Source organism: Taudactylus pleione, unplaced genomic scaffold, assembly GCF_031769625.1.
Source record: "Taudactylus pleione unplaced genomic scaffold, aTauple2 ptg000573l, whole genome shotgun sequence".
In the NCBI taxonomy this organism is placed as follows: domain Eukaryota; kingdom Metazoa; phylum Chordata; class Amphibia; order Anura; family Myobatrachidae; genus Taudactylus; species Taudactylus pleione.
The window spans coordinates 1,464,054-1,486,411 of record NW_028284975.1 but is presented as its reverse complement, the minus strand read 5'-3'; the positions used below and the strand labels follow the sequence as shown (position 1 = coordinate 1,486,411).

Sequence of the window (22,358 nt, the reverse complement as noted above, 5' to 3'; positions counted from 1 at the left end):
CACAGCCGCACACAAGCAGCTGTGCAATTCCGTCCATTTAAAATGCAAATGCAGAAGGAGGTGTCACATACCTCCTCTACACTGGGTGTTATTTAAGGTAAGAATTGTTACATACTCTGTTTATATATCCTTGAACAAGGGCAATAAAGACCCAAAACGTTGGAAGATTAACATGACTATTTGACTGCTATTTATTGTTCTTGCTTCAAGTCCACGGAGTGCCATTCGCTACAGTATATGAATTTTGTATGCTGCTTTTGTTCTGGCACCCTAGCAAGCTATTAGCAAGGGTGTAGGAGTGCTGATCATCTGGGATATAGATATCTATCTCTCTCTCTATATATATAAATAATATATATACATACACACAGTCAGGTGCATAAATATTGGAACATTGACAGTATTTTCATATTTTGGCCTCTATTCACCACCACAATGGCTTTGAAATGAAACAAACAAGATGTGCTTTAACTGCAGACTTTCAGATTTAATTTGAGGGTAATTACATCCAAATCAGGTGAACGGTGTAGGAATTACAACGGTTTCTATATGTGCCTCCCACTTTTTAAGGGGCCAAAAGTAATGGGATAAACTAAACAATCCTAAATCTAACTTTCACTTTTTAATACTTTGTTGCAAATCCTTTGCAGGCAATTACAGTCTAAAGTCTGGAACACATAGACATCACCAGACGCTGGGTTTCATCCCTGGTGATGCTCTGCCAGGCCTCTACTGCAAATGTCTTCAGTTCCTGCTTGTTCTTGGGGCATTTTCCCTTCAGTTTTGTCTTCATCAAGTGAAATGCATGCTCAATCATATTCAGGTCAGGGGATTGACTTGGCCATTGCATAACATTCCACTTTTTAGCCTTGAAAAAATCTTTGGTTGCTTTTGCAGTATGCTTCGGATCATTGTCCATCTGCACTGTGAAGCGCCGTCCAATGAGTTCTGAAGCATTTGACTGAATATGAGCATATAATATTGCCCGAAACACTTCAGAATTCATTCTACTGCTTTTGTCAGCAGTCACATCATCAATAAATACAAGGGAACCAGTTCCATTGGCAGCCATACATGCACACGCCATGACACTACCACCACCATGCTTCACTGATGAGGTGGTATGTTTTGGATCATGAGCAGTTCCTTTCCTTCTCCATACTCTTCTCTTCCCATCACTCTGGTACAAGTTGATCTTTGTCTCATCTGTCCATAGGATGTTGTTCCAGAACTGTAATGGCTTTTTTAGATGTTGTTTGGCAAACTCTAATCTGGTCTTCCTGTTTTTGTGGCTCACCAATGGTTTACATCTTGTGGTGAACCCTCTATATTCACTCTTGTGAAGACTTCTCTTGATTGTTGATTTTGACACATATACACCTACCTCCTGGAGAGTATTCTTGATTTGGCAAACTGTTGTGAAGGGTTTTTCTTCACCAGGGAAATAATTCTTTTGTCATCCACCACAGTTGTTTTCTGTGGTCTTCCGGGTCTTTTGGTGTTGCTGAGCTCTCCAGTGCGTTCTTTCTTTTTAAGAATGTTCCAAACAGTTGATTTGGCCACACCTAATGTTTTTGCTATCTCTCTGATGGGTTTGTTTTGATTTTTCAGCTTAATGATGGCTTGCTTCACTGATAGTGACAGCTCTTTGGATCTCATATTGAGTGGACAGCAACTGATTCCAAATGCAAATGTCACACCTAGAATCAACTCCAGACCTTTTACCTGCTTAATTGATAATGAAATAATGAGGGAATAGCACACACCTGTCCATGAAATAGCTTTTGAGTTGATAGTCCCATTACTTTTGGCCCCTTAAAAAGTGAGAGGCACATATAGAAACCGTTGTAATTCCTACACCGTTCACCTGATTTGGATGTAATTACCCTCAAATTAAATCTGAAAGTCTGCAATTAAAGCACATCTTGTTTGTTTCATTTCAAAGCCATTGTGGTGGTGAATACAGGCCAAAATATGAAAATTCTGTCAATGTCCCAATATTTATGCACCTGACTGTGTATATATAAATACTGTATATACAGTATGTACCTTAACCCTCTTTTGCGACATATAACTTTTGCAATTAGAGACTTACTTAGGTCTTGCATTTCAGCATCAGTTTGAATTCATTATGTAGGTGAGAGGTTTTTTTTTTTAAATGAGGAAAAGGGATGGATAGGTCACAATTACAAGGTCCTTCCTAACTTGGCAGGAGGGAAGACAGCCTTTTTCTCTTACAAAAGGATTTGATTTTTGCAGGATCTCTGATTTGCTGGAGGTCAAATCTCATCCTAGACATATACTCATACATGCAGATTCACCTGCAATGCCTGGGAGGCTCCCGAAAATTGTGTGGTGCTCCCGGCTGCCCACAAGATAGGGCAAATCTCCCAGTCTGCCGCCACCCACATTATCGTGGGGATGAGATGACGCAATTGCGCCGCCATGTCCCCCACACCACCCACCACAGCCGCCGACACCCCCCGCACTGCCCACCATTGCTGCCGACACGCCCCCTGCAGAGCTTTCCTGGTTGTCCCCTCCAGAAAGTGGCAACCGGAAAATCGTCAAGTATGCATATACTATTAATGGGAGGCATTTTACATTTTCCAATTGCAGGGCCAGACCGCCCATCTGGCTGTTCTGGTAAATGCCAGAAGGGCCGATGGCCAGATGGGCTGGACTGGCCAGTGCAGCTGAGAGGGCCCCGCTGCCACCAGTTCGCCCACACAATCCCACTCCCGCCGCCAGTATCAGAGGAGGCGTGATGTCCTCCATCGCCGCCGCAAGTCTCATACAGGGGGCCGCACACCACCTAACCCCCGCCGTAAGAAGACTACAGGACGCAACGTCATCAAGCCCCGTGATGTCATCACGCTCGCCGGGTGCTGCCTGGCATTCTGCAAGGGAAGAGGATTTATCCACAACCATTCTTACGAGGAGCGCTGCTGAATGCTGATAGGAAGAGCAGAGTTGCACACCTTGGGCTTGGCTTGGTGAGTGTGGTGTTTCAGAAGTCTGGGTGCTGTAGTGCTCTGTTCCTCAGCCAGTAGCTGCCAGTTGGAGACAGAGGAGTGGGGAGTCTGTGGCTGTGCCTGCCTGCCCTGTCACTGTGCTCTGTGTGGACTACTAGTATGAAAGTTAGTAATAATAATAATTATTATATATAAATACTACTGTACTACTGTAAATGATTCAAGAATTTTGCTTTGGTAAAGCTGCAAAGCAGAATTCATTGCTGTTGTGTGATAGTTACAAACCAATGGTAATTTCAATAGAATCCAGTTTTATTTCAGAAAAAAAGGGGCATTATTGTGTGCGGCATAATGTATAAGGGACATTACTACTGCATGGCGTAATGTATAAGGGGCTTTACTGTCTGGCAAAATGTCAATGGGCTCTGGGTGACGTAATGTGAATAAGGGACACTACTGTATAATGTAATGTGAAAAAGGGACACTACTGTGTGACGTAACATAAAAATGGAACACTACTGTGTGACGTAACGTGAAAAAGAAACAGTACTGTGTGATGTAACGTGAAAATGAGACGCTACTGTGTGATGTAATGTGAAAAAGGGACACTACTGTGCTGTGTAAAGTAATGAAGGAGCACTACTGTGCTGTGTAATGTGACGAAGGAGCACTACAGTGCGGCGTAATGTGACTAAGGGGGTACTATTATATGGTCACGAACCCTGCGAGCGAGACCACATCTGGATTTTTTGGTGCGCGCCTTCAGGCTTCACTTGTGGATGGCGGCACAAATGCTCTTTTGTCAAAATGTGTAGTTACGGCTCACATCTGGTTTGCACAGATGCGTTCAGGACCCCTGCCCTAAAAAATTCCTACAGTGAACACTATCTACTCTTTTACAACTACTAAGCTAGGGCTTGGTCAATTAGGAAAATGCTTTCCCTTTTCTTTGTGTGTGACCAACACCAATGAAGTGCCAGCTTTACCAATGAAGTGACAGCTTTACAGAACCAACACAATACCAAATGTCTTACTATTGCACATGCATGAATCCACTGCAGAATGTCCTCTGTTGTATGTATTTTAATACAGAGAATGATGTACACTTGTATGGTGTTCTAATATTAATTATATTTGTAAGAGCATAGACTAAGAAGTGGGAGGAGTTGGGAATAGTAAGGGGAGGAGTCTATGCCAGGAGCCAGATGCTGACGCGAGGTGGGCCTGTGTGCTTTTTAAATGCCAGTGCCTATTTTTAGTCCCAGTCCGGCCCTGTACAATTGTACATTTGCAGGTTAAAATTATTTCTAGGTGCACTTTAAACATAGCAATAGAAACCTAACACAAAGCAACACATAAAAATATTTGTACTGTATATTTATTTATTTTTTTCCACTAGTGGGCCTGGAAAGTTGAAATAGTTATTTAAAAAACAGACACATCAACAGCATTATATATAACTATTAAATGTTTTTAACTTGAATAAACATGTTTTAATATATCAAATGTATCTTTGTTTTGTGAATAGGTTAAATACACGGACACACCACTGTAACTCTCCAGCCCTTCTTCTTCCACTTGAACTGCTGTTTCCAAAGTTCCCAATGACTTGAGCCAGGCAGTAGGAGATTTGAAACCTCTGTTGAAGTTGAAAGGTGCAGCAATGGTGAATTACGGTGGTGCCAGTATAATTAACAAAAACATTGTCCCTTTTTAAAAAAAAATTAAATTAAAAAAATACTACGTCACCAGTGGTGTGTGCTTTACCTGCTCTTCACATCAGCATGATCATGTTACATTTAGGAGAGGCTGTAAAACAGGAAAAAATAAATTTAGAACAAGTGGCTTACTTAAAATATTTTAATAACTTTTCCCAGACTGTTGAATAAAAATATTACTTAAAGATCCACTTAAATCATTATCATACATTTGAAATTTCCTAATTGCAATCAGTGAATTTTACCTGAGTTTTTAATGTTTCTTTGAATACAAACACAGCCTAAAGCATCCATTGCAGTTCATTTATTTTCAGAGATAATTCTGGTATAAACTATTGAATGTAAATTATACAAAGAGTAAACATCAAAATCTAGTTAGTCCAAATATTCTATAAGTTTTGTGGAATTATATCTCCACCTACTGGTTATTTTTTGTACAACATACCTACAGGAGGTTTTCCACACAGAGGCCCTGATCCAGAGCCGGACGCTCTGACAGAGCGCTCGCTCTGAATCAGGGCCATCCCTCTGAATTTAAGAGCGGCCTCCTGGCCGCTCGAATAGCTGTGGGTGACCACCCACAGCTATAGCGAGCGGCCAAAATGATGGTCGGGCTTGCGACGAGACCCTTGTGGTAGGGTCTCGTCTTCCGCAAGCCCTGGAGTGCTTTTGGCTCTATCAGAGCCGAATGCACTCCCACTGACATCACTAGTGATGTCAATGGGCCGGCCCCAGACGGCGTCTGGGCAGCCACGCCCCCGGCACGCCCACCAAAGAGGGTGTGCTGTCAATCACCATCGACAGCACGCCCACATTGGTGCGAGACCCATAACGACGGCTTGGCCGTCGTTATTCGGGTCTCGCGCATGCGCATGACGGAGCCGCCTCCGTCGTGCGCATGCGCACTTGGCCAACATCGACCCGCTTGCGAGCGCTCAGCGCTCGCGAGCGGGTCTGAATCAGGCCCATAAAGCCATTGGTAGCAGCATATTTACTGATAGTAGGTTATAGAGTAATAGAAGAATAGGAAAAAACACACAAAATTTAGAAGTAGTATTTAAACAAAAACATGCAAAGGGATTAAAAGGCACAACGTATGTAATAAAGAAGTCATATTTGCACGATCCTCTCTTCTGGTGAGGAATAAAAATGTGTTTAGTGATTAAATACATTAACTGAAGGCTGACATCCTTGGCCATAACTAGAGATTGGCAAATGGGCCTGATTCAGTGTTGTATGCAAACCCAAAGGTTTGTGTACAACACCGATGCTGAGAGATCAGCGCATGTGCAGGTCTCCTCTGTGAGATAGCTTGCAGTGCCTCCAAGCCGCAGCATGATTGACATGCTGAACTCATTTGGGACGGGGAAGGGATGGCGTCCGTTTTACAAAACGGGGTGTGTCGCTTCGGTTTTGTAGGCTGCTGAGGCCAAGGTCTGCGTCTTCCTATGCAGATTTTCTGGACCCAGCAGAGTGGAAACACCGTCCATCCTGCGTAATCTGCAGGTACACAGATGGCCAATGTTCTCGCAAGTGATTCCATGCTGCATCCTCGGATGCAGCAGCAGATCACAGAAGCTTGTAGGAGGCGTCTATTGCACCCCCATAATGCATACATGCCTACCCTTCCGGAATTCGTGGGAGGCCCCCGATTTTTCGGGTAACTCCCCGCACCCCCGGAAGGGTAGGTACTTCTCCAGCATTCTGCCCACTTCCTAGTGAAGTGGGCAGAATGGGGAGAATAGCAGGAATAGGTGGGTCTGTGCATTGGGGGTGGTGCCTAATGATGCCCCAACCTCTATTTAAAACATGAATTGTCGCAGCAAGGCAGGGCTAAAGTACGCGATCCGGCGGCCCCACCCCAACTTTGCCCACCTACTTCTCCTCCCCAGGCTTCTCCCAGGGAGGACAATTTATAAGTCGGTAACTATGCCATAATGACACCAGCAACTGTGTGGGCACCCATATTTGAAAGAGGGGGGTCCGCTCTTTTGAGGTTATGTAGCCCACTAGTAGCTACTGTCTGGTGATCAACTTTCATCACCTGACAGTCTTACCCTGTATTACGAAAAACACAATTTTTCCATTCACTAGGTGCCCATAAATACATATGAAAGAGGGGAGCTGCCCATAGAGATGGAGTTCTAGGTAAGACATTATCTAGTGACATTCCATTTTCAGCGAGTGGCCTGTGTGTCTGTAGTGGATGTTATGTTAAGCAGGGCACTACTATGTGTGAAAAAACAAGTGTGAAAAAACAAACAAAAAAACCAAAACAAAACATTTCTTTCACCAGAAACAAATGTGTAGTGTTTTTACTCACTTTAAAGTAGTGGAATTTCAGGACATTCACAATGGCTTGACAGGTGTCCGATATGATGCGCCCCAAAGCCTGGAGGGAAATGAGGGTCCCAAACTTTAGGTCTTCAAAGGACCTTCCTGTAGCTAGGTACCTCAGGTTAGCAATGAGCCTCTCCTCAGCCGGGATGGCCCTCCTCATGCCGGTGTCCTGCCTCTGGATATAGGGGGTCACCAGACGCAGCAACTCCTGGAAGGTGGCATCATCCATACGCAGGTAAATGCGGTAATCATCTGGGTTGTTCTCCCTAATCTCCATCAACAGGGCATATGGGAGCAGGTCTCCCTCCTCATCAGCCACTCCTTGGTCCAGCTAGACCTCATCCACCTCCTCTCCTCAGCTCCATCACCTTTCAGCTTCAGATAGCCATAGGCTAGCAGAAGCGTATAGCAATAGGAATCCATGACCACAAAATGTATTTAGTATAGAACACACTTTTGTTAAGGGGGCATCCACTACACCATTTTAGCAGGCGATTGAACGATAACAACATCGATATCGTTCAATCGTTTAAAAATCGTTTATGAATCTTGCAGTGTTTGGTCGTTAACGATCAACGATGCGCGCTCCCACTGGTCGTTTGATCGTCTCGTCAGTCGACCGAACATGCAGGTCAATTTCACTTGATCTATTAAAGATAGTTTGCAAATCGTTCAGACTGAAAGATAAAATTTCAAGGTAAAAAATCAAGGGAAAATCGTATAGAGATTGGACAGGGAGTAGATCTTCTAGTGGAGGTGCCCCTTTAAAGGCAAGCCCAAAGCAAAGCACAATAGCAATGTACAGCATTCAGCAGGGTATAAAACCAAGCCTCACTATAGAGCAGAGTGTGCCAAATGGATGCTGCCTTATATATAGGTAAGCACTCCCCTATTGAGATTCTAGCAGATGCATTGTGAGGCTGTTTGCTCACATAGGATATATCTTAAACTATTTGCAAATGCTTAAGACACATCTAATCGTATGCTCGTTTGTACAATCGTACCATTTTTTGGCACAAATCGTATAGAATTTCAAGGGAAGAATTTTCAAGTGAAATCGTTTAGATCAAATCTTATGCAAATCGCACCGTGTATGGGGGCCTTAAGCCTATGGAGGCCTCAGGAGCAGGAGAGAGATCATTTGATCTCTCTCTCTCGCAGCCTCCGGCCAATTCTGGAGGCTGACACTGTGCGCATGCGCAGTGTCAGCTTCCCCAGGAGAAGTCTTTCACAAACGTGAGAGGCTTCTACTAAAGTTTCCCTTTGTACATAGGGGGGATATTTTCATTGAAAATATACCCTGCAATATGGATAGATAATAATTCCGGGAGCAGCAGAAGGGGACCTGCTGCTCTCCTCTTCGGGGGAATGGCCAGACGATAGACAGCATTAGGCCTGCCCCTTTACAGAAACCCCCCGCAATTTGTGGGTCCGTAAGGAGGGGGCAGGGCTAAATAAATTAAATTTGCACCATTTAGCCCAAAAATTCCAGGTAAAATCTCCCAATCCTGCCCACTTCACTAGGAAGTGGGCGGGATGCGGGAGATATGGCTACCTTCCGGGGGCTATCCGAAAAATCGAGAGCCTCCCGCAATTCTCGGGAGAGTAGGCATGTATGAATTGTAGCTTTACGCTGCAACCTTTTTTTTTTTTAAAGTGCACTTGGCATTGACATGTCCTTCATTCCCACAATCCACAAACAGTTTAGCATAGAGGTTGACAAACGCGGTCCTCAAGGCTCCCCAACAGTTCAGGTTTTAGTAATATCTAAGTTTGAACATAGGTGACTTAGGGCCTGATTCAGACCCACTCGCGAGCGGCTGTCCGCTCGCAAGTGGGTCGATGGTCTGCACTGCGCATGCGCACGACGGAGGGAGCTCCGTCGTGCGCATGCGCGACGAGCGAAGGACTTTCCTTCGCTCGTTGTGTCTGATCAAAGGGGGCGTGCTGTCGATGTTGATTGACAGCACGCCGCCTTTGGTGGGCGTGCCTCCCAGACGGGGGCGTTCCCACGGGAACGCCTACCGTCAGAAGCCGCCCCCACTGACATCACTAGTGATGTCAGTGGGAGTGATTTTGGCTCTGATAGAGCCAAAATCACTCCGGGCCTTGCGGTTGAGAAACTCAACCGCAGGCTTCGGCTCGCAGTGGCGATGGTCAAGACCATCGCGACCATCAACCTGCACGCTCGTATATGCTGTGGGTGGTGACCCACAGCTATACAAGCGTCCAGGAGGACGCTCCATAATTATGGAGGTGGGCCCTGATTCAGAGCGAGCGCTCTGGTCAGAGCGTCCGGCTCTGAATCAGGGCCTTAATTAGTACCTCAATCAATTTGATTTAACCACCTGTGCTCAAGGATATCTCTAAAACCTGAACTGTTAGGGAGCCTTCAGGACCGCGTTTGGGAACCTCTGGCTTAGCATCAAGCGCTGCAACTTTGACTAAAGTTGAGCTTTTCAATTACCTGTTGTTGCTACATTGAGGTATCCTGCAGCAGCCATTTTCCCGGAGACCACAATCCAATGATATGCAAATAACAACAATAAACTGTTCACGGGAGTAGGTATAACAAACCATCGGCATCTGTTACACATGAAGGGGAGTCTGATCTTTCCAATAACTGAGACTGTATAAGTACAGCTATCACATTTCCCAAAGACCTTGCTTGCGCTTTTGGTCTTCAAAGAGCTCATTACTGTCCTCTCTGCAACACGCAGAGCTAAATACTAATACTAAATACTAATCTTCAATACAGCAAGAAAATAAAATTGCTGCACTATTTTCCCGGACCCGCATAGCTATTAATAACTTTTTTGAACATTGCTTTTGCCCGTTTCAAACATGACTGCCAAAGTGGACTCGCCAGCTTCAACTGCGACAGTGACGTCAGAGCTGCGCCTGGACATCCTTGTGTTCCTGATAGCGCTGGTAGCACGCTGCGGATGTTCTTGATTGCTCTCACGATACAGCCTCCAGATTGTTCCTCTCTTCCAAATACGGTCAGGTTTTGAACGTGTGAGAGTGTTATCGAAATTGAGCACAGCACAATATGTTACATACTGCCTTCAAAACCTCTGCTCTCTAAATTGACAGGCACTATCTCTTACCTTTCGCTCGCTTGAGCAGAATAAGGGCTTGCAGCAGTACTACGTGCTTAATAATTATTTTATACACCTGTCAGTTGTGTCCCCAAGATTGGGTTGGACGCTGCTCTATCCTCTTCAACTATGTACATAATACAATAACATTGATTAACTGAACATAAACTATCAAATATTTAGCATTAAAGGAGGAAAAACCTGATCATACAGTTTCAGGGAATCAGAAGATGCAATGGTATGAGACGACTTATATGAGCAAAGAGAGAAGTAAGGTCACCTCATTAATAGTGTACATAGGAAATGATTATTTGAGGGTGGTGGGTCAGTGTAAGTAAACAGAAAGCAATTAACGATTTAAAACTATATGTAATACCTATTATTATTTTATTATTTGCTGCCATCCTCTTTTCTAGCCACTGAATTATGTCCCTATATAGCACTACTGGTGCAGTAATGCTAGTTTTACTACATGTTTGGTGATATATATATATATATATATATATATATATATGTATGTATCGCATTATATCTACATCGTTGCTCTGTATAATAAAAGTGACAACTTATCCCCACTACTGTCTGCTCATGTTCTACATGTATCCTATTCTTATTTCATGGTCTGGCTGGGGAAGGTAGGCTTGTAGTGTCACTGGAGGAGGTACTGGTTTCTGTAATGAATCCAAATTTCTACTTCAGGGTCCATAGGGTATCCACAGGATACCTTGGGGTATAGGTGTGACGTCAGTCGCAGGGCACCAAAGAGTTAAGCTTTCAGCCTCCCAGGATGCACTAGGTCCCCCTCCTATACCCCGCCCCCAGGCCAAGGCACCTCAGTTTAGTTTGGTGCCCGGCCGGAGTCGGGTGCACCTGTTGGAGTGGGGGCTAGAAGAGCCCCTGAAGCTTTTTCTTCATGCAGCTGTGGCTGCACATCTGGATGAACAGCATGGACAGTCAGTCCTGACGTCCATGCTGTCTTCCCTACACCCCGCCGGTACCAGAACGCCGGTACTGATCCGGGGATGCTGGTGGGCGTCTGGGGTCACAGCTAGCGGTGACCCCAGATGCTCCGGACCATGGCCGGATTCAAGGGGGACAGAGGTAAGCAGCGGGGTCCCGCGGTGGGTCCCCGCTGATCACATGGTCCTAAGTCCCCAGGCAGGGGGCTCCCTGGGGACTGGCTGCAGCGTGGAGCCAGGCGACCAACCTGCGCTTCCACTACCCCCTGGGACAGCGGACCGCAGCAGAGCGGTAGCGCTGCGGCGTCCCAGGGGTTAAATGCATGCCAGGGGAGCGCGCCTTCCCTGTCTCACAGCCGGCGCCTCCCCCGCTGCACACAGCCCTCTCTGCACTGTGCTGACTGGTCCTGTGTCAGCGCTCCTCCCCCAGGCCAGCTTCTCTCTGCTCCTCGGCGGCCATCTTCTCTGCAACGCATGGTGAACGCTGCTGGAAGTCTGGAAGGAAGCATCGTGGTCTGGGTCCCCCCGCATACCTCTCCTCCGCTGTGGCTCAGGTCTGTGTATGCAGCGCTGTGTCCTACCAGGCCCTGTGTCTGTGTAGTTGAGTGATCAGCGCTGTTAGTGCAGGAATTGTTATTTCTCTGCATTGTATGTGACTGTGCTAGCGCTGCCTGTAACTATTCTTCACTAAACTGTCAGCTTTATTACTGTCCCTGTTCTTTCTGCTAAAGCCCTTGCGGTGCGGTGCTGCAGGGTGGTCTCTCGCCTATTTAATACTTAATTGGTGAGAGAGGTCACATACGTGGTGCCATCATGTCTGAAAGTGATTTTCCCCTCCGGCTACAGTGTACCACGTGCAAAGTACCGTTAGCGGAGGGGGAGGGTAGCGCGGAGGGCCTTTGCCGGCAGTGTTGTCCATGGCGCGGCCTATTACGGTTACAGCACCGGTACAGGAGCCGCCCTGGGCTTGTTTCGCTCAGGCGTTAACAGCTTTAGTGGGCCAGTTAGCTCCGCAGCCCGCGTTTACTCCGATGGGTTTGTCCCAGCAGTCTGTGGTGTCGTCACCCATGCAGGGGTTCCCACGACAATTGGTGGTACCCCACAGTCTCCCTATTTCCCCGCTCCCGGGTTCTCAGGAGCCAGCGTGGGTTAACTCCCTGACGAGTTCTTTACAGCACTTGTCGGATGTATTGCAAGGGGAGTCTGTGATGCGGCCTCATAAAAGGCCGGTGGCGTCTCTGTCCGCTCCTTATGAGGATGACGAAGGGACGTCTGATGATGGGGAGATTCTGGATCCTTACGATCAGGAACCTTTCCATACTAAGGACGCTGATGCTAAGTCCAAAGTATATATTCCTGGACTTATTCGGGCGGTCCGCACAGCCTTGGTGATTGAGGACGAAGTTCCCCCAGCGGCTAAATCTAAGTATGCCTTTTTCAAAGATGTGAAGGGCGATGCCACAGTCTTTCCTCTTTCGGGTCAGTTGGTGGACCATTTAGAGGAGGCGTGGAAACAACCTGGCAAAAGATACCAGCCGCAGAGACGCCTGGCGGTGGCTTATCCGTTCGCGGATAATTATTTTGCTAAGTGTGAATCCCCTCCACAGGTGGATTCTCACGTGACCCGTCTTGTCCGTAGTGCCACATTGCCGATGCCATCCATGTCCTCCCTTAAGGATGCTACGGACCGCAAGGTAGAAATCTGCCTGAAGTCCGCTTATTCCCTTGCAGGGGGGGCAGCACGGCCGGCTATGGCCATTTGCTGGGTTGCCAGAGCGATGGAGCGCTGGGCGGATTCATTAGAGGCTTCTTTTGAATCCGACTGTCCGGCCGAACAAGCGGAGTTGATTGGCAATCTCCGTGATTCGGCCACCTACATCAACGAGGCGGCTCTAGACATTAGTACTCTGGTGTCTAGAATTTCTTCAGCAGCGGTAGCTGCTCGTCGCACCTTGTGGCTGCGATCCTGGAAGGCGGACGCAGATCCAAGAAAGGTCTGGAAGCGTTGCCGTTTACCGGAGAAGTTCTCTTCGGTCCGGATCTGGATAAGATTGTGGCCACGCTGGCGGCAGCCAAATCTGCTTGTCTCCCGTCGGCCGCTGCTCCTTCTGGTTCTGGACCATCGTCCTTTCGGTCATCTAGGGCCCAGGGCAGGCCCAAACCACAGTCGTTTCCTCGACAGGCTGGCCCTAAGAAATCGGGCAAGCCCCGGAAACAGGCATGGAGTACCAGACGTCCGGCCCCCAAGCCAGATGACAAGCCTGCGGCCTGACGGTCCGGGTCTCCCCTTGGGGGATCCCAGGGTGGGAGGCCGCCTGCTGCAGTTCTCCCGGTGTTGGTCGTTCACTACGACAGACACTTGGGTTCTGGAGGTGGTCTCTCACGGGTACGCCCTCTCCTTCCGGCACAGACCCCCGGCTCGATTCTTCACCACGGGTCTACCATCAGACCGGAACAAGGCTACGGAGCTGCGGAAGGTATTGCACACTATGCTCCAGGCTGGAGTTATAGTGCCTGTTCCATTCTCCCAGAGGGGCCAGGGTTTCTATTCAAATCTATTTTTGGTACAGAAACCCAATGGGTCATATCGTCCGATTCTCAACCTCAAAGCACTCAACAAGTCTTTGCGGGTCCCGAAGTTTCGGATGGAGACCCTACGGTCCATCATTCTGGCGCTGGAACCTGGGGACTACATGGTGTCATTGGACATACAGGACGCTATGGCGGTCATGGCGGCTTCTCTGCGGCTGCAAGGAGTCCGCATGTTGCCGTACTTGGACGACCTGTTATTGGTGGCAGGATCTCCAGAGCTCCTGTTACACCACTTGGACCTGACCATTGCCCTGCTGCAACGGCATGGCTGGCTAATTAACTGGCAGAAGTCCACTCTAATCCCGTCTCGGAGGATTCTGCATCTTGGAGCCTTATTGGACTCGGGACAGCAAAGGATCTTCGTGACGGAGGACAAGATCTCTGCTTTACAGTCAAGGGTGCGCAGTTGTCTGCACAGCCGCCGGGTGTCCTTACACTCGGCGATGAGGTTACTGGGCTCCATGGTGTCGGTGTTCGACATGGTGGAATACGCCCAGTTTCACTCTAGACCTCTGCAGCACCTGATCCTGTCCAAGTGGAACGGGCTGCCTCAGTCTCTGAAGTTCCAGACGATTGTGCTCACCCCGGAGGTTCGCCTGTCCCTTGCGTGGTGGTTAAAGATGACCCACCTCAACAAGGGACGTCCGTTCTGGGTTCCAAATTGGGTCCTGTTGACAACGGACGCCAGTCTTCGGGGCTGGGGAGCAGTTTCGGGTCCACACTTGTTCCAGGGCAGGTGGACACCGACAGAAGCGGAGCTTCCAATAAATATCTTGGAACTCCGTGCGGTCTTCAATGCTCTCCTGCAGGCACAGCGGTTTCTCCAGGGTCACCCGGTGCAGGTCCAGTCGGACAATGCTACCACCGTGGCCTACATAAACAGGCAAGGAGGAACTCGCAGTCGGGCGGCTCTCGTAGAGGTCTCTCGGATCCTGGTTTGGGCGGAGCGCAATCTTCCGGCCATATCAGCGGTCTTCATCCCGGGAGTGCTAAATTGGGAGGCGGACTTTCTAAGTCGCCAGGACGTTCATCCAGGGGAATGGTCCCTGCACCCGGACGTTTTTCAACTACTGGTGGACAGGTGGGGTCTTCCAGAAATCTACCTCATGGCGTCCCGGCACAACAACAAGTTGCCGGTGTACGGGTCTCGCACAAGAGACGAAGGGGCGTCTCTGGTGGATGCTCTGTCCGTCCGGTGGACGTTCAGGTTCGCATACCTGTTCCCTCCGGTCTCCCTTCTTCCACGGGTAATCCGGAAATTCAAACAGGAAGGAGGGACGCTCCTGTTGATAGCTCCCGCGTGGCCCAGACGGCACTGGTTCTCAGACCTTCAGGGTCTGTCCGTGGACAGTCCTCTGCGGTTGCCGCTACGACCGGACCTTCTGTCTCAGGGTCCTTGTCTTCACCCGGACCTGACTCGGCTGTCCATGCTGAGGTCCTGGGGGTTTGCCAGCTCTGTGGTGTGTACCATGTTACGAGCTCGGAAACCGTCTTCCGCGAGGATATACCATCGCGTGTGGCATACGTTCTTCCAGTGGTGTCGACCGAGAGGTTATGCACCGCGGGAGTTTCGTCTGTCTCGGATTCTCGCCTTCCTGCAAGCTGGACTAGATCATGGGCTTCGCCTTGCTTCTTTGAAGGTACAGGTTTCGGCCCTATCTGTCTGGTTTCACCGTAGGATTGCTACAATCCCGGATGTGCGCACCTTTATGCAAGGTGTTCTCCGTATTCAGCCGCCCTTTGTTCCACCTGTGGCGCCTTGGGATTTGGCTGTGGTCCTGAGGACTCTCCAAGGACCGCCGTTTGAACCACTGGGCTCAGTGGATATTAAATGGCTAACAGCTAAGACTGTTTTCCTTCTGGCCGTTGCTTCAGCCAGACGTGTTTCTGAGTTAGGGGCTCTTTCTTGTAGACCCCCTTTCTTGGTTTTTTCATGGGAACAGGGCAGTGCTCCGCACTCGGCCCGAGTTTCTCCCCAAAGTTGTTTCCCAGTTTCAGGTTAACGAGGAAATAGTTGTTCCGGCCTTTAACTCACCGGGTCTTTCCGTGGGTGAGGCCTCTTTGGATGTTGTGCGGGCCTTAAGGACTTATGTGGACCGCACTTCTTTGTTTAGGAAGTCGGACGCTTTGTTGTCCTCTATGGCTTCTGTAAAAAGGGTTGGCCTGCTTCAAAGCAAACTTTGGCAGCCTGGATACGTATGGCTATTTCTGAAGCTTATCTTCATGAAGGCCTACCGGTCCCTCCTTCTCTGAAGGCTCATTCCACTAGGTCTGTGGGTCCTTCGTGGGCAGCTTGACGTGGTGCCTCGGCAGTTCAGATCTGCAAGGCTGCTACGTGGTCTTCTGTCCATACCTTCGTGAGGTATTACAGGTTTGACACCTTCGCCTCTCAGGATGCTTCCTTCGGGCGGCGGATTCTCCTTTCTGCACAGGAGCGTCCCCACCCTTAAAGGATACTGCTTTGGGACATCCCCAAGGTATCCTGTGGATACCCTATGGACCCTGAAGTAGAAAATATGAGATATGGTAAGAACTTACCCTTGTTATCTCTATTTCTACGAAGTCCATAGGGTTCCACAGGACTCCCGCCCTGTCGCACCTGTGCTGCAGATGGGCTTTGCTCTGGTCACCGGTTTTCCGTCTCCCTCTGGTGAGAATGTGATTCTTGTATGTGTCCAGATCTTTGTTCTCTCTCTTCCTTCTCCTCCTCCGGCCTATGGCTTGGTAACTAACTGAGGTGCCTTGGCCTGGGGGCGGGGTATAGGAGGGGGACCTAGTGCATCCTGGGAGGCTGAAAGCTTAACTCTTTGGTGCCCTGCGACTGACGTCACACCTATACCCCAAGGTATCCTGTGGAACCCTATGGACTTCGTAGAAATAGAGATAACAAGGGTAAGTTCTTACCATATCTCATATTTTTGCACTGAATCAGTCACTTTTTAAAAAATCCAGAATAGTGTCAGTAATCAGGTAAACACTCCATTATTATCTCCTGAAAGATCAGGTTCAGATAAACTTAACATACTTTCATTGTATTTTTTGCTGTATCTTTTATTTTCTCTGTAAAAAAAAAACCTGTCATTTTAATTTATCTTGTGTATTGTTTTATAGGTTTAAAGCACAGGACTGCTTTGCATGGAATATATACTGCCATATCACAGTGGGCTCGGTGTCATTCATTCCCATCATGGAATGCAATAAATGTACTGTACAGTCCAGTGATAGTGATGAAAGTAATAACAGGGAGAGTCTGTCTTCACGCAATACAAATGCTAATACAGAGTTAGCTAAAGCAGAGAATGGAACTTTCGGTGGTGACAATAAAGGACCTGATGTCATGTCAAAGAGACAGATGAAGAAACTTATTAAACAAAAACAGTGGGAAGATCATCGAGAGCTCAGAAAGTATGTGTGGAATTACATTTCTTTTTATTGTATATAACTTAGGACTTTTCCTCTGATGTATTTGTGTAGGGGGCATGTATGAGAAGTTCCCTATATTCAATATCCACATAGTTGCCCACCTCTCGTACCTTGTAAGTACAGTGTGGAGTCTGCTGTTCCCTTAATGTGGGTGGCACTGGATCGCCACACAAAATCAAACCAAGATATCAGACCACTCCAATGGTTGTTCTGAGCCTCAATTTGCCACACCCCTGATGAGGTCAAATCTAAAGACGTGATCTATGTAGCAGATGGTTGGACCATTGGATGATGACCACATATGGTCAGATGTTGTTATCATCCGTCTAAATTTATTAGACAACTCGGATTTATTTGTATAATATGGGCTGAGATTTGAATCCAGTTAGTCTAAAATATCTATTATCTATTAATATCGGTATCTAAGCATGTATGTATACATGGCAGTCTATGTGCACTCAGATATACCTCCAAAAATAACATGGTGGCGATCTACAAATAACCAATGATGACAAAATTAATACATTAACCATTTTCGGTCTTTTAAAGATATACTACAATGAAAACATTAGGTCATTCTTTTCTCTTCTTCAAGTGAACTGTGAATAGTAATGAAATCTTATCTATAAGTTTGGTTGATAATGAGCCACCATGATAAAGGAAGTGTGTGTCATCATACACAAAGCCTTAATAAGCCATGTGGCGTGAGAGAGCAGCGCTAAGCCGTATAGCGTAGTGACTTTTCCTTTGAAACATATCTTTTATAGGAATTTATATCACCACTCAATCTATACTAGAGAAGCTGGGCTGCGACTAACCGCACTGGAATTAGTTTTAAATATGTACAAAGTCGCAGATAAAGCACAATTACAGATTCAGACTCCTCACACAGATGTACAAGTGTCGTATATAAAATGAAGCTGTGCAGTCTAGTTAAGTGGTTTTATCATATTGCATTGTGACCATGGCGCATTTTGGGGTAGGTTCATGGCATCTATCTTCTAGGCAGAAGCGAAAAGAGAAGAGGCACAAAAGAAAACTGGTGCGCCAGGCACAAATAGAACAGAATGTGGATGGCAGTATCAACAAGAAGGTGCGCCGAGAGATCCAGCCCAGTGCACTCCGTCTTATAATAGACTGCAGCTTTGATAATTTGATGGCATTAAGGGTACGTTGTTTCCTTCGTACTGTATGTACTTTTCGTAATTTTTAATTAATAGTAAGTTGGGAAATTTGTGTTTATCTTTTAGGATGTGAAAAAGTTAAACAAGCAGATTAGAAGGTGCTATGCAGAAAATCGCAGAGCGACCCATCCTGTTCAGGTTGGTTGAATATGTGACTTTAGTCTGAGCAGAGCTTGTCAGCTACTCGTGAGTTTGTTGTGATGTCCCTGACTCATTCCTGTTGTATTTTTGTGCTGTGTATCCTCATGCATGTAGTTCATCGACACCCTGGTTTTCTTCTATGGCGTGCATTACCTTGTACAAACTATGCATATGTAATTCTACAACCTGACAACCTTGTTTTAATTACTTCTAGCTTTATCTAACAAGCCATGGTGGTCAATTAAAAGGTAACATGGATGAATATGACAAAGGATGGATCAATTGGAAGGTTAGTATACACGAAGAAGTGGTGCCAGTGTGTATGTTTTGAAGACCATGGTGGGTGTGTTTTTTGTTTTGCTTTTAACATTCTTCTAATGAAAAGTGTAATTTTTTCAGCTATGCTGGCAAATAGTACATGTACCCATATTGCACTATTACTGGTGGCCTGTTATGTAAAATAGGCAATTGGTGGGGGACAATGGTGTCTTGGTTCTCAAACATGTTTTGGAACAGTCTGTGAATTTGAGATGTGTTTTTTAGGATATCCATATCAAGTCGGAGCATTATAAAGATCTTGTGAAAACTGAAGAGCTGGTGTACCTGACATCTGATTCCCCCGATGAGCTCCATGAGCTAGATGATACCAAAGCTTACATTATTGGGGGCTTGGTAGATCACAACCATCACAAGGTAAACTCAGCGTTTTTTCTTTTTGGAATGTCTCTGGATAACAATCAGCATAGTTTGTGTTTGTCATTTATTAAGGAAGTATTATTTTTAATCCTCCAAGTGTTTGTCGGTCACTTTTCCCTCAGCCAAGCTCTTGGTGGATGAGATGATGTGCACTAAATGTCCATTATCTGCCCCTCTGTTCAGCTTTCACTGCCATTTGGGTCTCTGAGGCGTCTTTCTAGGAGGTGAAATAACTCCTGAAGGGGTTGCAGATTGGAGATGATGAAGCTGTTTTTGCACATATTTGTATATTGTGTATATTCCTGAACCTTCTTGCATGGAAGTCTTTTACTCCTTTACATTAGTGGCTAGTGGTGTTGCAGAGGGGATGTAGTTATGAGACCGGCGGGCGCCGGTCTCAATCCTGACAGTGTAATCCCATAGGCATCGAAATACCGACGCCTATGTTAATCCCGATGCAGGAACGCAGAGACCGACCGATCATCCTCCTGCCGGGTTAGTATGCACATAGCACGGGGGTGGGGGGGTTAGGTTTAGGGACCCCTGGGGGGACTTGGGGTTAGGCACTCCCCCCCTCCCGGGGAAAGGGGGGTTAGGCACTAGCGGGGAAGGTTAGGCAACCCCAGGGGAGTGGTTAGGTTTAGGGTGTGGGGAGGGGGGTTAGGTTTAGGCACCCCTGGGGGAAGGTTAAGGTTAGGCACTAAGAGGTTATGGTTAGGGACCCCTAAATGAGGGTTATGGGGGGGAGAGAGGGAAGGGTTAGCTTACTTACCTCACGCTGTCGGGATTTTCTCCTTCAGGCTCACGCTGTCCGGATTTGAACCGACGGCTGTTAAGCCACTGGTATTTCAATCCCATTCCGTTGCAAAGGTGGTCTTGGTGGCACGTATGGTGCTGTGGTTTAAGTGCTGGGTTGCCGGCAGGACATCTAAGAAATCCCTATATGCATTACTTTTCTGTTCCTGAACTGAGAACGGTCATCAAGAATGGCACAGTGATATATATGCTTTCTTTCCCAAGAACCTAAATGCAATAGTTTTTTGTGCAAGTGTTTATTTTATTAATAGAGTAGCAAATAATCCTGGGAGTAGAGGTCAGACCCCTAGGTAAGTTCTCCAGGATAATGCAGTCTAAAAGGAGATCCTTCTGGAACTCCGAACTGGTGGACACCACATAGACTGGCGCTGACAAGTATGTCCTGATTTACCCAGTGTCACTGAACTAGGGTATTGTTGGCTCTATTCGGGACCCTTGGAGTTAACTTTGTTGGTAGGAGAGTGTACAAAGCTTGAGGCTTTCATTAAGTCTTTACACATAAGGACCATAGCTACAAAGGTAGGTATGGAATATAGCTCATGAGCAGATATATAAATATTACCCAGGGTAAAGACTGAGTATAGTTTGTATATGTACTGAATGGAGTGCGGAAGCACAATGAATACAGTCTTTGATTAATACAGGTCTCAGAATTGTAATACAGCAAGGGTAGGCTGAAGATAAGCAACAAAGTACCTGTTGATGTAGGCACATGGATCATTACATGTCAAGTGGACCACTGCTCCCCACCTGATCATCTCCAAATTTTGATAAAATATTGCAGAGAGGTTGGCATATATATTAAACTAACTTTGGGAAAGTTTTAGCTCACAATATGCAATAGTAGTAAGACTATGGCCTCCAGAGTGGGGTCAGGTAAATATGTCACTGACTTTCACTTATTAAAATTGGAGATGGTCAGGTTGGGAGCATCGGTCCTCTTGACATGGAATGACCCACATGCCTACACAATCTTCAGGTGGGGACGAACTTCAAAATTGGTTCACTTGGCATGGAATGACCGACATATAATGCTGCGTACCCCCAGGAACAGATAGTAGGCACAGGTGCAAGTAGTATGACTGGTGCAATACAGCACACACTATAAATTCAGGATACAGAGTCAATAACAGAGTACACTTGTAAATGCTGGATGCTGATGGTAGTCAGCTGCAGAGTGCACCTGAGTGCAGAGTAGTGTAGACCTAAGCACTAGGTAACTGCAGGTAACAGGAACAAAATACACTGGTAATCCCAGAAACAGGAACTGAATACACTGGTAATTAAAGGTATTGGATACTGGACAGGATATGGAGCCTGGATACTGATCTCAGGGAAAAAGAGTGTTGTTCTGGCAATGAACACGCCAGCAGAGGAGGATTAAATAGGGCACTCCCAGCACCTATTGATCAGACAGGTCACGTGAGCATGACTGTATGAATCTGGTAGGCTGATGTAGCCACTTGAATAAAATCCAAGATGGAGGTGCCCATGCTCCACTACTGCGGGTACTACCAGTTGGATTTTCCACATGGACATGTGCCAGCCAAGGTCTCAGGAATGCCAGGCGCAACCAGGAGGGGCATGGATGGAGATGACATGACACTGCTGGACCCGGTAATTGGGGCTAAAATCCCAATGCGTGACACCCAGCAAAGACACATCAAATTAGCGCTTAATGGGCTATTTCAAGTTTACTGCCCATCCTCTGCGTCATGGAAGAGGGGAGGACATATTTACACACTCAGACAAACCTATGTCCTGACTGACTGACTCCTTGACTCATCAATGCCCAGCCCTAGTTCCTGGACCTAGAAACATGTTATTCAGGGAGTATATGACTTCCATGACGTAGGCACCCACTAAGCAGGGATTTTTCTATATCGATTTATAAGAGGGTGAAAAGGGCTAAAATGTTCCCTCCCCCTGTGCAATGTCCTGATTGACTGACTCATCTACACCCAGCTCAAACCCCTGGACCTAGAAACATAAAATTCAGGGAGTATATTTCTTCCATAATCTAAGCACCCACTAAGCAGGGATTTTTTTAAATACGCCTCCTAAGGGATAAAATGTTTTCTCTCGACTGAAGTGTTTGGGTAAGAAAGCAACAAAGCTCAAGTGCTGCAAGAGTGTAAACTCATTGTCTGGGCAAGGTGGGGGCTGCAGCGCAGTCCAATATCCAAATAGGGGAGCCACACCAACTGCCAGTGATGTTTGGTGGCAGTTGGTGGGGCACCCCTATTTAAATATATGCGCTGCAGCCCCATTTCTGGAGTCACCACTGCTAAGGACTTAACACTGTAACTAGGATTTTTCTTTTTAGAAAATTCACTAGATTTGTATTTGGATATTTAAAACTTACTTTCATTTGGATTGTATTACGTTACTTCACTTGATTTGCAATTGACAT

The 22,358-nt window shown here is 46.7% G+C and overlaps 2 protein-coding genes across 3 annotated transcripts in view; one reads left to right on the top strand and one right to left on the bottom strand.

The window, feature by feature from the left end:
• The window catches only part of MTTP (microsomal triglyceride transfer protein), a 161,546-nt gene extending 151,630 nt beyond the window's left edge, over positions 1–9,916 (bottom strand). The window contains exon 1 of the mRNA XM_088453208.1: positions 9,501–9,916. Coding sequence (XP_088309334.1) covers positions 9,501–9,729 — 229 coding nt within the window. The 5' untranslated portion in view covers positions 9,730–9,916. The remainder of the gene's footprint in view (positions 1–9,500) is intronic.
• Positions 9,897–22,358, top strand: part of TRMT10A (tRNA methyltransferase 10A) — a 36,578-nt gene continuing 24,116 nt past the window's right edge. Inside the window, exons 1-6 of one of the 2 annotated variants that reach the window (XM_088453210.1) lie at positions 9,897–10,035; positions 16,797–17,090; positions 18,114–18,276; positions 18,359–18,430; positions 18,648–18,722; positions 18,977–19,126. In XM_088453210.1, coding sequence (XP_088309336.1) covers positions 16,873–17,090; positions 18,114–18,276; positions 18,359–18,430; positions 18,648–18,722; positions 18,977–19,126 — 678 coding nt within the window. In that variant the 5' untranslated portion in view covers positions 9,897–10,035; positions 16,797–16,872. The remainder of the gene's footprint in view (positions 10,036–16,796; positions 17,091–18,113; positions 18,277–18,358; positions 18,431–18,647; positions 18,723–18,976; positions 19,127–22,358) is intronic. The other variant, XM_088453209.1, reaches the window with a different exon arrangement.